Raw genomic sequence first — 17,440 nt, forward strand, 5'->3', positions numbered from 1 at the left:
ATAAAGGACTTACTATTAAAAGTTGATAATATCAGGAAAAAGTAAGAGCTGGCTAGAATACTCTGCAAATAACAAGGATACATATGGGTCATAATGTAAAATAGATGTTAACAAGTTTTTTAAGCGTACATAGCTTGACCTTCCAAACAATCCAAAAATAAATTCAAACAATAATGCAGATTTTAGTACATTATCAATAAATACCATACTAAATGCGGTATTTCCTAAGAATGATCCTAATGAAGTCACTACGGGTCATAAAGTAATGCTACGTGATTGCAAAGTCATCACAGAGAGAGCAAATGAGGTCCAATTCACAATAAACGAGATCTCGTTCATTTTATAATTAAATGCCTCGCCAAGAAAAAAAACTCTCACCCCAACGGACTGGATAATCCGCGCAGACTTTTTCAATAAAGGTACTAAACTACAAACGTTTCCCAATTCTCAAATGTAGGTCAGATTGTGATATTCACAATGAAGAATAAAAGAGCAGACAATCCCAAATCCTAAAGGCCAATAAATCCCCATTCCAGCTATTGGGAAAATATTGGAATAAGAGGAAGACTCAAATATCACTTCCATACAAATGAATTTATTAGCACTCACCACTATTATTTGAGAAATCAATGCTTTAGAATTTATGGAGTAGATGCTCGTTTGAAGAAGATAAGATCCAACAAAACAAATCAGCTGAGTTCAGCTATTTTGTGACTGTATTTAGAGTTTATATTTGATTCACTCTGGTGGCCTATTTACAGCAAAGAAAAATCTTCGCTTTATAAAATAATAGCACAATTACCAGAGAATAGACAAGTGTGAATCTAAAAACGCATTCTGGTAAGGAATTGTAAGCTGAAGCCAGAAGAGTTAGGGAAGGAGCTTAAAAATAATTGTTATAAAATTAGGATATACCGTACATCTGAATTTCAGCATAGCCAATAACGAACTTGCTTTCAAAAGGTACTTTGTGAAAAAAAGACTCACAGCTGATAGCAAATATAAATTGCATCATTACAAAATCAGCAATACATATGACAGAACTATGTCAAGTCTCAAAGTAATAATTCTATAAAATATTATGTTCCGAACTATAAATTATAGAAATATGTTCCCCCTCAGTTTTTTTTTTAATTTTCTAAACCCTACTATTAATAAAACTATGAGACCAAGATTTACAAATTAATTGTATGAAGAAATTGAATACTGTCTGCATAATATATATGTGTATTGCTTAAATATAAATAGCACTAGTTAATGGAGACTGATGGAAAGTCTAATACCCTTGTGGAAACCCAATTAATTCTATCTGTTACTGTTCTCCCGTTATAATGCATTTTGCTTCATTCAGCTATACAAAATATCAAGATCTCTCATCGCAAATAATATCACACTACGAATTTTCGTGGACGTGAGAAACTGCTGGTTTATATCAGCAAAACTGCGAAATCCACTGTAGAGCAGGAGAAGAACGACTAAAACGAAAATCCCGTGCAAAAAGATAACTTTCTATATCTCAATCAAGGGAACGTAAATAAAGGAAAGATAACGTTATAAAAATTATATGACTAGAATATCAGCACGTGACGGTTCCTAAGTCATAGAAACCATTCTCAGACTTACGGAGGACTTCAATATCATGGCAGTGTAAACCTCAGGCTTGTTGACGAGTACCGTTCAACATCAGATGGATGCCAAAAATTAATTACCGTCTGAAAATCATAGAATTAATTACCAAAATTGAAATCTAATTTTCGTTTCAGTTCTACATTGACTGATGAATTGTATGGTATCGCTTGAAATTCGATACTCCTGATAGATGATTCGCCAAGTAGCTTATTCTACTCTCTCCGCTTAATAACGCAGCAAATTTATTGATATTATCTTCGTCTAACGCATGGGATGAAGCCACTTATGCCACCGACCTAAATAAACTTGTCTAAGTATTCCAAAATGATAAAGGAAATCAAATAGAAAAAACCATATGCCCTCAACGGCATTAGAATATGTTATTAAAAAAACTACAACGAGAGTGTTGTTATCGTCTGAACGACCCGAGTGCCACAGGCAACATATCAGTCCCCATGCATATCGGCAGTCCCGAGCATTTATGGCGCTCATAATGAATTAAAGAATTCCTCATTACCAAATGCTGCTTCCGCTGTCAAGAATTCACGCATTCACATCAAGACAGCAGAAATATGTCTTATTGCGTATTTTTTTCAGGATTGCACAAAATCAAAGATTATATTGCCAGACCAGCAGTATTCACCAAATACAAAACACTTAATTGTTGAACAAACAGCGAAACATTTTGCATCCATCTACCACCAACCGTGTCCTATATATGAAAGACACATTGAATACAATCGAGACATGCACGATCTATGAATACACATACGAGGTATGAATAATCATCGAGAAGACGTCAGTATACAGCAGGCACACCTAAATATCCATGAAAACCGCCAAAAGGGTCCAATACGGTTTATGCAAATAAATCTTCGGAGAACTGAGGTAGTAACTTAGCAAGCTGTTCAATATGTAGCACAGAATAATAATGACATCATCGTGATCAAGACCAATAAACGATCTGCAAATGCTATTATACTTTATAGTAGAAGGAAAACAATATTGTATTTTGCAGGAATTTAGCCGCAGCCAATTCAGAGTCTTTAAAAAATAGCTTATGAGCGCTGCACTTATCCTTGCAAGTCTGATATCAGTCTACGTTCGTACAGAACCAGAGTTTGTTTACACCAAAGTTATTCAATTAGCGAGGGACGCGACATTTGAAGACACCATTTGCAGTCTAATTATGTATGATTGCCAACCAAATATCCTTCAAATCCATCCAGAGCTCAAAGGTATAGTTGTGTATGTCAAACTTGGTTAAGAACCGGAGTCTTTCCATTTCACAAGAAACACATACTATTTGTACTGATAGTTAAAAAAATATGAGGATATAGGAAGAGCCTTTATGGAGCTTAAAGATCCGAGTCAAATATAGACCTGGAAAGAACATTTTGACATCTTACAATAGCGTTTTTCTGGCGGAAGCCATCTCTAATCTCCAGCGCACAGCACCTATCATCATTAGCATTCATGAACGTTTAAGGAACGATATACATAAGTTTATAAAACTGAAATGGGTGAAAGTACTCATAAGAATACAAGGTAATCAAACAGCAGACAAATTACTCAGAGACGCATTTGATAATCTGGAAGGCACTGTATTTATCAATTTAGCTCCTCTCTCACATTTAAAAAGGCCCTTTTGGGAAAAGGAGTTCAAAAGAGGCAAAATGAATGGGATAACGGTCCAACCAGAAAGACGAATATATATCTTTATGCCAAACCTTTCAACTGAACGTATTATAGCCTTTCCACAGCCAACAGAATTTGTAACAAATCATTGTTTATTTCCTGCTATTTTAGTAAGTTCAATATCTCAGATAAAGACATCTGCATCTGTAGAAATGAAGATTCTCCAGAGCTATATCTTGTAACCCCCATTGACAAAACACAAATCATCAATACCTACTAACCACGACACAGGATACAGAAATTTATTATAAAAATTATGTAGCAATTAATAAAATCTGTAGAAGTATAATTTTAAGAGCAGTGACAGAGCAAGATATATGTTAGCCAAGGTGAATTAAATTATTTACTAAACTATTATTTAATAACGTACTTTATTTTATTTTATTTATTTATTTTTAATTTTTAACTTTTCTTTCTAATAATATTTGAACTGTCTGAGCCATGACATCAGCTGAACAAAATTAACTAATGAACTTACGAACATATTGAACACAGTTCAAAATTTTAAATCCCGAACTGAATAACTGTACGATATAGAATAAAATGCAGTCATGACAAAGTAGCAGTGTACTTTATATATTTTTTTATAATTCTGTGCATGTACATTTTATTTTGTATGTTATGTTTATGCATATAGTGTAATTTCGTGTCGTATGTATAGTTTTATTGCATATGTTTGTATGTTATATTTTACAATTCTGTGAAAAAACCGAAAATGCCAATCAGTAACACATATACCATTGTAAAAAACATTAGCTGTGAAATATCTTAAACTCAAAATTCGTAAACTCCCGAAGTGGCATTCTTGTTGCCCCTGGGAAGTATTGCTGTGGGTAGGAGAGAACGTAGTACATCACCTGATTTCTTATGTTAGACATCAAGTGTCTCCGCTCTCCATCACCAATCATCAGTTCAGAATTTTGATTTTCCCTTGGCAGCTAGTTTTCACACCAATGTTCCGCGACAAGGGTCTCCTTTTGATCTTAAACTTTGCACTTTCCATCAGAAAGTCATCCCATAGTTTCCTCACCCAAGGACTATTTGAGGTACTAGTAGCAGCACGATAAAATCCACGCTAACGCTAGCGTACATCAAAGTATATATACGTACAATGTTTGAACGACAGCCTCTATGCAGTAATTTCATTGCAATTTATAAACCAATCATTGGCAGAGTGCTTACACTTGTGAAATATTTCTAATTTATTCCATGTTCTATTTTTGGTCTTTGAACTGGTTAGGTGTAACGCAAGTATTTTTTTATTTTCCCCAGAATTTCCTTCATGCAGGCACATCTTTTCAGATAGTTTTCATAATATACTTAACCAGGCTCAATAATTCCTATCTAGTTAAATCTGATGTTATTTATAAACAGAATTCTGAACCTTTTTACATTCGAGGCATATTTACTAATATTCGTATTCTGTATAAATTGTTTGTTTAGATGCTTAATTTTTATTCTAACTGAGTAACCGTAGATCTCGTAAATAATAAAATATTTAGCAAGTACTCTATTGAATTAAAGTTAATCCACTTTAAGGTTATTTTGCATAAAATATTTTTAATCGCTTAAACTATTCTACATCATTTCTGTCATTATATTTAATGAATAAAGAACTCGTAATAGTACCCTATATTCTGCGCTTCGCCGGTGAATTAGCCAAATTTCTTTTTAAATCACGTGAAATCTTATTGGGTCGTTCTATAAGTAATTGCACTTTCTGTTTACAGATGTCTTCTCCAATAAGGTGGTGTGCGAGGGCGATAGACTTCGTTTAAGGTGTCACAAGAACCTTCGAATAGTGATCTATTCGGCGGCATTCGGCGCCACCCATTACGGAGTCCCCGAGTGCCCCCAACCCGACGGAGAAGGAAGAATTGAAGGTAAGTCTGGAGAAGTCTCAAATTTCGAAATTCTAATCGAAACATAACGATTCGGTAGAGAATATATTTTGGAGTGTGAAAAACTTTAAGGTTTCTAAATTGAACGCAAATGTAAGTAGCGTAATAAATTGTAGATTATTGCTCAAAAGGCTTCATAGAACTGATCTGGAAACTCAAATGTTAGTAAATAAATGTTCGATATGAATTAAACATTCTGCGCCACACTAAGAAAGTATGCTTAATCTAACTGATTGTCTGAATTTCGTTTGGCTGTATTTTGTTTTAATGGCAAGCCTATGTTGACTGGTTACATCAGAATAGAAGTAAAACTTTTCACATATTGCTTACATAAATTTATTGTGGCATTTATAAGTTATGTATTTATAAGTCTTGAAACATAAATAGTGTAGAAGAAGGATTTAAATAACTTTTTATTTAAACTAAATCACCATAAGAATGTAAAATAATAAGAATAAGAATGTAACAAATGACTAATAAATTAAGATATCTAACGACTGGCTACTTAGCTTAACGTTAAATCGGCTGCACACAGCAAAGTCAAGCCTAGAAATATGAGTATAAACTGAAAGGTGCCTAACACCGACTAGAGAGCTAATTTCAAACACGCAGCATAAACTCGGAACTAAGTCCGCTACTACTTTGCTCGAACTCTTTAAAACGCGGCTTAAATATTGCTTCTGAAACAATTTTAGATTATTATCTACGTCATAATAAATTTACATTTCGGCCGGAAACTGAAATCAGGAGGGAAAGGAAAGGAACACTAAAAATAATTGTTTAAATTAAAATAAAGACTTTACAGTTATATGAAGAATTTCGAAATGATATTATAATTGTTTAGGATAATATAGGCTTGGGGACAAATGTAATACTAACACAATATTTTTAACATGGAAAAATTTGCGAAGTTAAGATCTAAGAAGCCGTTTATGGAGCACAATGTAATCTGGTCTGTTGAAACTAATCCGGATATATGTGAGCATTTCTTTTTTATGTCAGCATTTTAGTCGCTATATTATATTAGTGTGCTTCAGATGCCAACACATTTATGAGGATTTATTTTTTAACTTGAAACCAACAATCATTATGACACTATTATGCAGGGTCACTACCATGTGAATAGGAATACTTTTTTTGTTAATCAAAGCAGAAATTAAAATCATTCTTCTTTAATGGTGCTCTAATCTAACAGTTCGGAAAATTTTTATGAAGTTTGCTAATTTCAAGCTAAAGTACACTCATGTCCATAAATTAAGGATAATTCGGAGTAACGCGGAAATCGAACTCTAAAATAAATATATCACCTGTAAAATCATTACACACATCTTCAAGAATCATATGCAAATTTCCAGAAGTAACCAGATGACACCGATGGTACGTCACAATGACGAGAGTGTAAGAGAGTGATATATAAGGAATACAGGCAAAGAAGTAAAATTGTTCGCAGGCGCTTTATAAGCATTTCAGTGCAATAACCGAATAGTTATGACACAAAAGTTGAACATTGGATGATGTTTTACGTGGTAGAATTATCGGCCGTCTGGAATGTGAGCGTACCCAACTGGAAGTATCAGACGAACATGGAATTGCCTAGATTGTCATCTCCAGGCTTTGGCAACGATTCCAAGGTGATGGTAATGTGAATAGACGTTACAGCACAGGTCGCCCCAGAGCTAAAACGCCGAATGAGGACGGGTATTTGGCAGTTACTGCCAAAAGAAACAGGCGGAGCGCAGCCTCAGACCTGTCTCGTCAGCTCGCTTCAGCCACTGGTACGACAATTTCAAGGCAGACCGTGTACAGACGCTTAGGGCAGACTGGTCTATATGCTCGTTGACCTGTCAGATGCGTTCCACTTACTGCAACTCACTGTCGCCTGCGGTTAGCCTGGAGTAGAGAGCATGCATTGTGGACACCGCGACAGTGGGCTTGTGTGATGTTTTCCGACGACTCCTGGTTTAGCTTTCAGTCTGATTCTCGCCGGACTTTCTCATGGAGAGCTCGAGGTACCCGTTACAACCAAGAAAACATCATTGAACGACACCGTTACGGTGGTGCAGGAGTGCTCGTTTGGGGTGGAATTATTCTGGGTTCCAAAAATAGCCTGCATGTTCAAATTAGAACCATGACAAGTCAAATCTATCGGGACGTCATTCTGGAACAACATGTACGTTTGTTTCGGGACGCCATGGGCGCACAATTTGTGTTTATGGATGACAACGCCCGTTCTCACCGTGCAAACATCGTAAGCGAATACCTTCAATCGGAGGATTTCACCCGTATGGACTGGCCAGCATTCTCACTGGACTTGAATCCAGTAGATCCCGTGTGGGACATGCTTGGCCGACGAGTTGCAGCCCGTCAACCTCCTCCTACATGGCTACCGGAACTTCGGAGAGCATTGCTCTTTAAGTGGTGTAATATCCCCTAAGATCAGATCGATAATTTGATACTCAGCATGCCTAGGCGTTGTACGGACTGTATTGCATCGTCTGGGAGACATACAATGTATTAACAATCATACCAACCATGTAATATTTGTTTTCTGTAAATAGGTTTTTTTGTAATTTGCTCCAGGGAGAAAAAATCGCTAATTTTTTTAATAATATCAAACATATTGCATCTTTTTTTTTTTTTTTTTTTTTTTTTTCTCTTTACCTTTTGTTTAATAAATAAGCTTTACAAATAATTAAAATTTGTTTTGCTTCCAACTCTTCCTTTGCGTGATTTTGCATTATCTTTAATTTAGGGACATGAGTGTACTTTCAAGCTAGCAACACTTGCATGCCTGAGTGCCATTATGAACATTAAGGAGTTCAATGGTAAAGTGTCTCTATTTTAAGAAACGTAGATTTACATTTCTATTGTGTTTATCAAATATACGTTTCGTTGATTTGATATTCTACACTGAAGTTACAAAAGTCATGGGATAGCAATATGCAAATATACAGATGGCAGTAGTATCGCGTAGAAAATGTATAAATACGAAATGCTTTGGCAGGGCTTTCATTTGTGTTCAAGTTATTCATGATAAGAGGCTTTGACGTGATTATGGCCGCACGACGAGAATTAACAGATTTTGAACGCGGAATGGTAGTTGAGCTAGACGCATGGGTCATTGCATTTCGGATATCGTTAGGGAATTCAACATTCCGAGATCCACAGTGTCAAGAGTGTGCCGAGAGTATCTAATTTCAGGCATTACATCCTACCATGGACAGCGCAGTTGCCGACCACCTGCACTTAACGACCGAGACCAGAGACGTCTGCGTAGAGTTGTCAATGTTCACAGACAAGCAACACTGCGTCAAATAACCGCAGAAATCAATGTTGGGCGTACGAGGGACGTGTCCGATAGGATAGTACGGCTAAATTTGTCTTCCTTGGGCTATGCCAGCAGAAGACCGACTCGAGTGCCTTTACTGACAGCACGACATCGCCTGCAGCGACTCTCGTGGGCTCGTGAGCATATCGGTTGGTCCTTAAACGAATGGAAAACCGTGGCTTGGTTAGATGAAGAACGATTTCAGTTGGTAAGAGCTGATGGTAGAGTTCGAGTGTTGCGCAGACCTCACGAAGCCATGGACCCAAGTTGTCAACAAGGCACTGTTCAAGCTGGTGGTGGTTCCATAATGGTCTGGGCTGTTTTTACATGGCATGGACTCGATCCTCTGGTGCAACTGAGCCGATCATTGACTGGAAATGGATACCTTCAGCTACTTGGAGATCACTTACAGCCATTCATGGACTTCACGTACTCAAAAAACGATGGGATTTTTATGGATGACAATGCGCCATGTAACCGGGCCACAATTGTTCGCGATTGGTTAGAAGAATATTCTGGACAATTCCAGCGAATGATTTGGCCACCTAGATCGCCCGACATGAATCTCATCGAACATTTATGGGAGATCATCGAGAGATCAGTTCGTGCCCCAAACCCTGCACCGTCAACACTTTCACAATTATGGACGTCTATAGAGGCAGCATGGCTCAATATTCCTGCAGGGGACTTCCAACGACTTGTTGAGTCATGCCACGTCGAATTGCTGCACTTCGCCGGACAAATGGAGGACCGTATCCCATGACTTTTGTCACTTCAGTGTATTGATGTTTTGCTGGGCTTCGAATAATGCTACACAAAAATTTTCCTGATACGCAAAGTATTGGTTTGATTTGTGTAATTTTAAAAGCTTTGATTTTCCATGCAGCCATTTAAGAATAATCAAACTTTTTACTCTATCCAACATACTTTTCTTTATATATGTAACTGATTCTGTATTTTTATTATGCCTATCGCAGTTACATCCAAAGCCAAGAAATAAATGGTTCCAAAGAGGAAGTATCTGATATCGATACTTAATACTAAACTCAGTAGCTTTTGTCAATGGAAAAAGCAAGACTATTGAGTTTAAATCCATCCCAGTATAATATATATCTAAAAATTTTATATGTAAATAAAAAAATCAAAATGATTTACAAATATTCATTTCTTATTTGAATTGTTAAGTACCACTGCATAATATTCAGTGGTCCTATTTTACTGTCACTATTTGAGCCATACGTAGTCTGTTTTAAATTTCAATTCATACCTTTAAACATATTCATTCATGTTTATTTCGAAACCCTATATAAAAAATAAATTATTTGAACTACAAAATGTGTACCTTAAAATTCATAATATTTATGTTTAGGATTAAGTGCGCCGAAATTTCTAATCTCTTGACAATTAGAACTTGTATCTTGCAAAACACGTCCGCGGAACATAATCCTTTACAATATTAATCCTTAGAGATTATAATGTTAGCTTACTGGTTTTTTGTTGCACTGTAACTAGACAGGCTGTAACGATTTAAGCGAAATATAAAATATTCATCGCTCTCGTAAAAATGGAATAATTAGCAGCAAAAAGAAACTTTTCATCCCGTAATCCTGTTGTAACTATAGGTATTTAGCTCGTGATGGAGAACTTTGGTGGTGTAAGAGGTAATTTGCTTACGCAGCTTAGAGAGAATTATGGAAGTGTGGGGTTTATGTCAGAAATTAGTGGTATAAGTATGACGAATAAAATCTTTATTTTAAACGTGTAACTCGCAGTGGAACTGTATAGGGATTCTGAAATTAAAAACGTCTTTATAGAGATAAACCGATTTTGCAGCGCTACTTACACGTTCATACTTACCGCTGTTTCGGTTTCGTACCATGGACTACTCCAATAATAAAACCTGAATTCTTGTAGGTAAGCTAAAAGAATTAAAAGTAAACACAGTTAGGTTAGGGTAAGTGCAAATGATTATTTTGTATGTGATGGTTGATTATATGCTTGCTATTTATAGCATTAGTGTAATTAGTAAGACCTTTCATATATTATGCATCATATTTGCAAACTTGTTTTGATCCAATACTTTTGATTCATTTAGCAATGAATTTCTCTGAGAAGTTTTGTACAAGTTTTATTCAAGAGTTCGGGAATTCGCCTAGCATCAAATTTCTCAGAGTAATTTTGTATAAGATTTTATCAAAAGCAGAATTATTAATTTAATGTATTTTTATTCTTTTATCTATTAAAGTAATATACATAAGTATACTCCTAAATATATTTGGAACACTTTTGCTTCCTCCACAGTTTTCTTACTACGCGTTACCGTTTTTCTAACCTATGTCCGGGCTATGAACAGCTCGTAAATAATCAATCAAAGGTAAGTACAGTCGAGTACAAATCAGTTTCATAAAACTCAAGTAAAATAATTGGATAAATGCACATTTATCATATGTTCAATGAAACAAAAGCGGAAATACCTTTCTAAATTGATAAATTTTAGAAATCACAGTGCCACTAATGTATGATTACTATTAGTAATACTTACCTAAAATCTGCATCCGGTTGACTGATATCATGTTCACAAAGGACTTCAGGTCAATAATAAGTGACAGATAACATGCTTAAGAAATAATACACCTGTCACTTTAGAGACATCCCTCAGAAGTATAACCGGGAAATTTGATTTGAATTTTAATATCTCATAGAACATGCTGAATAAAGACTATATGACGTAACATGAAGACCAAAGAAAACGTCATAAATGGTCATTTCCCACACATACTAAATAACTCATTAAAAGAAATTCTCCATGAATCATAATTGCTTCCTCTGATGGTAAAACATATGCTTTGAGTTCTTACTGCCAAATAATTACTTCGTATTATGTAATGATGAAATATCAACATATTAACCATTTTTATTTGAAATTTATGCAGAAATGTCATTTTGCATGCAACTTAATTAGACACATATACATATATATGTACTGATTTTCCTGACAATGATCACACTGGCTTTTAGACTATGCTAAGTTCAATATTTTTAATTCCGATTAATCATCTGTTTCTTGCGTACCATGCTTTTATATTTTTCTTAAATATATGCTGTACTCTTAACCAGATCAAACATTTCATCATCCTTTACATTCAATGTATTTATTCTCTGTTCAGTTTTCTTTACATTTCTTTAATATCTTGGTGGGACCTTTTTCCTTATTTGAAATGACTTTTTATGACCATATAACATCAAGAGGATAAAAAATACATTATGAATACTCTTCAAAAGTTATCCACTTTATATATTAATGAACTGGTATTTGACACAATTCCACAGTTTTAATTCCAACCTGAAATAATTTTCAATAATGACATTTTTATGCATATATTGGAGGTCCAGAAGTATTTCTATGATGATTGGCCTAACAAAACTGTTCAATCTGCTTAGTCTTTGTCAATGACTGCAATATGCATTGGGCATCTGGTGAATCTGTTTATTACATTGAACAACCACATCGATTCAATCACAAACTTAACATGGTACCGACTTTCTGTAAGACAATTGTAATTATTTCGGGAAACAAGTATGTCGTCTATATAGAAAATTGATTAAGCTTATTAAGCTTAAATAATAAGTTTCAACAGAAGAAAACCATGAATTTTTCGAAGTCTGGGTTGTGTCATTTCATTCCTTCCTTTCGAGAGCAAATATTTAAATGATGCAATAAAGAAAACAATGCATAGACACTTTTATGCTGTTCTCTGATTTGTTACAGTCTGAATACATTTATTGTGCTCTAAACTATTGTTTTACCTTATATTTTTTCATAATGATATTGAAATCCTTCTTAGGTTATGAATTTTAGCAGAGTATATAACTTAGGCTTGACAGATTTATATGAGCTGAGAAAAAGGAGGTGTCATTGAGTTTAAATGAATCGATTATTGTTGAAAGGGCACATGTCCATATTTTGTCGATTTTGAGGTTTTAACGTTTTCTTATTCTAGAAATATAGAAGCATTTAGAGTTGAAGCGGCGCATCTCTAATTTAATTCTATGTGTACTGGCAAGCGGTCGAAGGTGGTGTTTATTGTTGAAGGGGAACATGTCCAGCTTGTGAGCCCTTTCTCCACTTGACACAGCCATATACGGTCTTGTAATGCATTACATGCAGAACCTCCCACTTCCCCACATTCCAGTTCAGGAGATTTTTTATTATCGACAGCTGTGGGTAAATTGTTTTTATATTTACGATGTTAAAACAAAAAAGTACTGTATACACTTACCAAGAGGAATTGGCGAACAAAGAGGCTAACAAGGTTTCTTTATTTTTATATGACTATGTAAGACAACATATTCTGGCATCAGCAAAAGAAATTTATATTATGTCGGATGGTTGAATGGGTCAAAACCAAAATCATAACGTTTTAAGTTTCCTCGTAGCTCTTTTTGTAACCAGAAAAAATTTGATGGTCAAGCAATACTTTCCTGTAAAGGGACATAGTTTCCTGCCCTGTGACAGGACTTTCGTTGTTATTAAACATCACGTTAGTAAAACGGATCGAGTATACACACCAACCCAGTATAAGAACCTCATCTCTGAAAGAAGTTATGATTGTAAAATCTAAGGTATATTGCTGGAAAACAATAACAACGTCCTAGACTTCAACAGTTGGTGGCTAAGATACTTCAAAAAAACAAGTTGTGCCATTGTAGGATATTACATAAAGAAGATGGAGAGGCGCAAAGCAATATTTTAAAATACCCTATTATTATTATTTTGAGATGAAGGGGGGTATCTGCCTATAACTCGTTAAATATTTTGATTAAAAAAACTCTAAAATTGAAAACACTAGATGTAGAAATACTTTTTCCCTCTACACCAGCCTATTCTGGGATGAATGTCATTAACGTAAAGAAAACAGACGATTTCAGAAAGGTTATTCACTATATACCAGAAGAATATAAGGATTTTTACAACACCCATCATGTTATGCCCAACCGCTACAACTGCACCTTCTGAGAGCGAAGACAACTTTTAAATCTAATGTGGTTGGTTAAAATTGTTTGACCTTATTTGAGTTTTAAATATTGTTTCAATATTATGTTTAGCATTAAAGATTTTTGACAAAAATAATACATTTGGGGTTGAGTGAATGTCACTTTTAATGGGACGAAAAACGCATAATCAGTTTAATTTTAATTTGTGACATGTTTCATATTTCGATTGCTTCAATGTTGTTCTGACTACCTCTTTTATTTGGGGATCGAAATATGTGGTAACTGTATTCTGTGAAATGTTAGAAGGTTTTTATTGCCTTTGGAAAATTTGAAAAAATGGACATATGCCCTTTAAATATAGGGGGAAATGTCAAGAAGCTGAGAGATTTTTAACGAACGTGCGATATATGTCTTTGTTTCACAATTTTGGCATATTATTATTTGCTTGCTTTTGTGTAGGAAAACAATTTAAAGCTTTATACCATCAGCTGATGTCAATAATATATAGACAAATTAATTTTTCTTAAAACTGTTTCTCTCTTATGACTAAATTTACGATAAATCATTTAGTGATGAACTTACTGTTGTAAATGATTAAATGACGGTCTGCTTCCTTATGTCTTTCTGAAAATGTTATTAAATCCAACCACTCTTTTCCTTGGATCCTGGGAATAGGAGGTTAATTAATCAATTTTAATAGATGAGGAATGGAATATTTGAAGTCTAGTTTCAGAACACTAAAATGCTTAGACTTCCTAGAATTCCATTTCTCATGGAGTGAATTTGATTAATTAATCTCAATTAAACTTCCACATATAGATTGTGAATAATTGGGGTTTGTGAAATGTGTTTGTTTTAGATTTATTGCTTGAGCAAATGCGAACTTAAAATGGCTAGGAACTGGGATAGATCAATAGCTGGCATTTAGTGCTTACTTTGATTCCATTATAAATGATGCTGCATAGTGCTTGCAAGAGATTTTGTTTTGTTTGATGACTTTATTGTGAAGACTTTGTATTTATCCTGTTACTGCTGAAGAAGACAGATGAATTACATTCAGACTAGTCCCATATTACACGTGGAGAAATGCTAAACACAACTATCGCATCCGCCGGAATTCAGGAATCACCTGACAGTCATTAAATTGGATATTTACAATACTTTTATTTGATCAAAAACCTCTTTTTTGGCATATATCAAGATTTGTTGAATCTTGATATATACTTAAATTATTGTGAATGAGTATATCATGATATATATTCGGGTGTAGAATTTCGTTATTCAAAATTTGATGGCTTTGGTTGCCGTCGATTTCCCACAATGCGAGAAACATACATCTATTCATGCAGATTCTTTGTCATTTAATTACTATAACTATAATACAGGGCGATAATATTTAGTGGCAACAATTTACAAAGTGATTCGCTGTTTATAGTGAAACGCCACAAAATGACGTTCTGAGACTAATAGCCCCTCTGGGCTACATCCACTTTGCGCTAAAAAGTTGTGTAACGCCATCTTAATAAGAAAACTGGACATTAATAGGATAAAACTGAGAAAAGACCGAAAAAAAAAACAGAAAAGTGTAGGCCAATCGTTAAACTGCATCGGAAATTCTAAATGTACACTGCTATGCTGCTTTTAAAACTTTTGTAAACTTTTGTAATTTTTCTGTTGAATTGTGCATGGCGTAAGCGCGAAGAAAATTATGCTTAATAATAAAAGCTAACGACCGATAAAATCTGGAACATTTCGTTTTTTAAAAATTTTTAGTCCAAAGAGCTTTGTCCCTGAAGGACTATTGTTTTCGGTTTGGCATTTTGCGTCGGACGGATAAATGCCGGTTCACTTTTCAAACTGTTGCCATAAAATGTTAGAGTCCTGCATTATATTTGAAGAACTTAAATAATGAAAAATCTGCATAAATGTATGTATATTTCTTGTATTGTGATAAAACAACGGTACATAGAGTCATCGAATTTTGAATAACGTAATCCTCCAACGAATATGAGCATGTGGAAGACCAAATTTGAAATTTGAAATTTGTTTTATGATCGATTTCCCATTTTTTAAAACTTTGACGAATTTTTGATTAACAAACTCAAGGATTTCAAAGCGAGCAATGGCAACGTTGTGCAGAAAAACAATTTTATCTCCAGCGCGTGAGTCTCTGTATCGGAAATTCTAAAGATATGCTCGTTTTAAAACTATTTTGCGATATTGCTGTTGCACTGGATCTTATGGTTTAAGTGCGAGGAACATGATATTTAATAAAGAAAGGTAACACACAAAATGTTAAAAAATGCCCCTTTGGACGTAATTTAAAATCTGAAACATTTCAGATTTTTTTAAAATTGTTTTTTATTAATCTTTTTTTTTTTTTTTTTTTTTTTTTTTTTTTTTTTTTTTTTTTACAGAAAATTGCGTTAACAATTTCCCCTACGATCTTTTAACAGCAGTAAAGAGAACAGTGACGATGTCGTGTTCTTGAAAAGGCGCAATTTTAAAGGTCTATACACAGAGTTTTTAATGTAAATGTTTTATTCTTATTGCGAGGTTTCGAAAAAGAATTCTCATTCCTAACTACAACTGCCACTATCGTCCCGCTGATGCTTGATAGATGATTTAAATTTTACGCTTTCTTTTAACAGCCTTCTCTCACGCTAGCTAGAAACTTGTATAAAACTGCACGACGTATCTATGTTAAAACAAAACGAAATACTGTTCCCCTTTTTAACGAGGTTTTTGAAAGGTGGAATGTAGATAACGGCCTCTGTGCGCAGTAAACGAATGAGGTACAGAGCGTTCATGTGGAAAGAAAACTGGTCTTATATTTTCTTTTAGTTTGCCATTACTAAAAGAAGTGAAATTTAATGAGGTTTTATTTACAATCACTTTTCTGTAACAGATTTCCGTTCTTACGCCTGTCAGACTGATATGCTGACTTAGCTTCGAGTGAGATAATTACATTGATATTGTGTGATACAATCAAAATAAGGTGATATAAAAAGGCAATTATTTATTTTATAATAAAGAGTTACAAATTCTTTTCAAAATTTAAGAGTATCACCCAGCAATATAGTTCACTATCATGACACACTGTCAGAATTATCATAGAATTAGAGCTAATATTTTAGAAATTTCCGCAGTACCTTCAATGCGTGAGAAATTGAAAAGGATATATTTTAAGTGCTGTAATGCGTGATTCAAAGGTGGAGCAGTTTAAAGACAAGAGGTAATTAAGTCTATGGTTTCTTATAATGACAAATAACCGATTTTTTATACTTCATTCCATCTACAGTATTTATCATATCATATTTAGCAGCAAGCTGTTATTCTTTCTAATCAGAAAGACTTCTTGTAGGCTGTATCACAAGTATTGAATCGAGTATTGCTCTAAATCGCAGCAATCGATTCAATACTTGTGATATTTGCTCTACGCTATGATATAATCTATAGGGTAGGTAGGTAACGGAGTACGGGAACGTCTGAAGTATAGGCAAACAGGAATGTGCCCAGCGTCCTCCCGGACCGGACCGAATCGGAAGCTTATTAGTTCTAAAAGAAAATGCATACATTTCCAGACAATTGCGCTTTTGAAATATTCGTTGTACGTTGCTATTTTTTTACATGCGCTCAGATGATGGTGGACACATACACACATAAATACATAACATGTAAACATAACATATAAATAATAGACATGCAATTTATAAGTAAACATATAAATAAATATACATAAATAATACATATTTAAAGAACTTGAAACACTTCTTACAAATAGTAACATACGTAAATGAAGTACAATAAAAATAAAATGAAATAAAAATAAAATGAAATGAAAATAAAAATAGAAAGAACAGGTACAATAATATAATAGCAAAAAAGT

The 17,440-nt window shown here is 34.4% G+C and overlaps 1 protein-coding gene across 2 annotated transcripts in view; it reads left to right on the plus strand.

The window, feature by feature from the left end:
* Positions 1–17,440, plus strand: part of LOC118188548 (protein eva-1-like) — a 596,222-nt gene that overhangs the window by 476,573 nt on the left and 102,209 nt on the right. For both annotated transcript variants that reach the window (XM_085823764.1, XM_085823765.1), the window contains exon 4: positions 5,058–5,210. In XM_085823764.1, coding sequence (XP_085679890.1) covers positions 5,058–5,210 — 153 coding nt within the window. The remainder of the gene's footprint in view (positions 1–5,057; positions 5,211–17,440) is intronic.

This window comes from Stegodyphus dumicola, chromosome 9 (genome assembly GCF_044657685.1).
Source record: "Stegodyphus dumicola isolate Sdum_Otavi_A_Nest chromosome 9, ASM4465768v1".
In the NCBI taxonomy this organism is placed as follows: Eukaryota; Metazoa; Arthropoda; class Arachnida; order Araneae; family Eresidae; genus Stegodyphus; species Stegodyphus dumicola.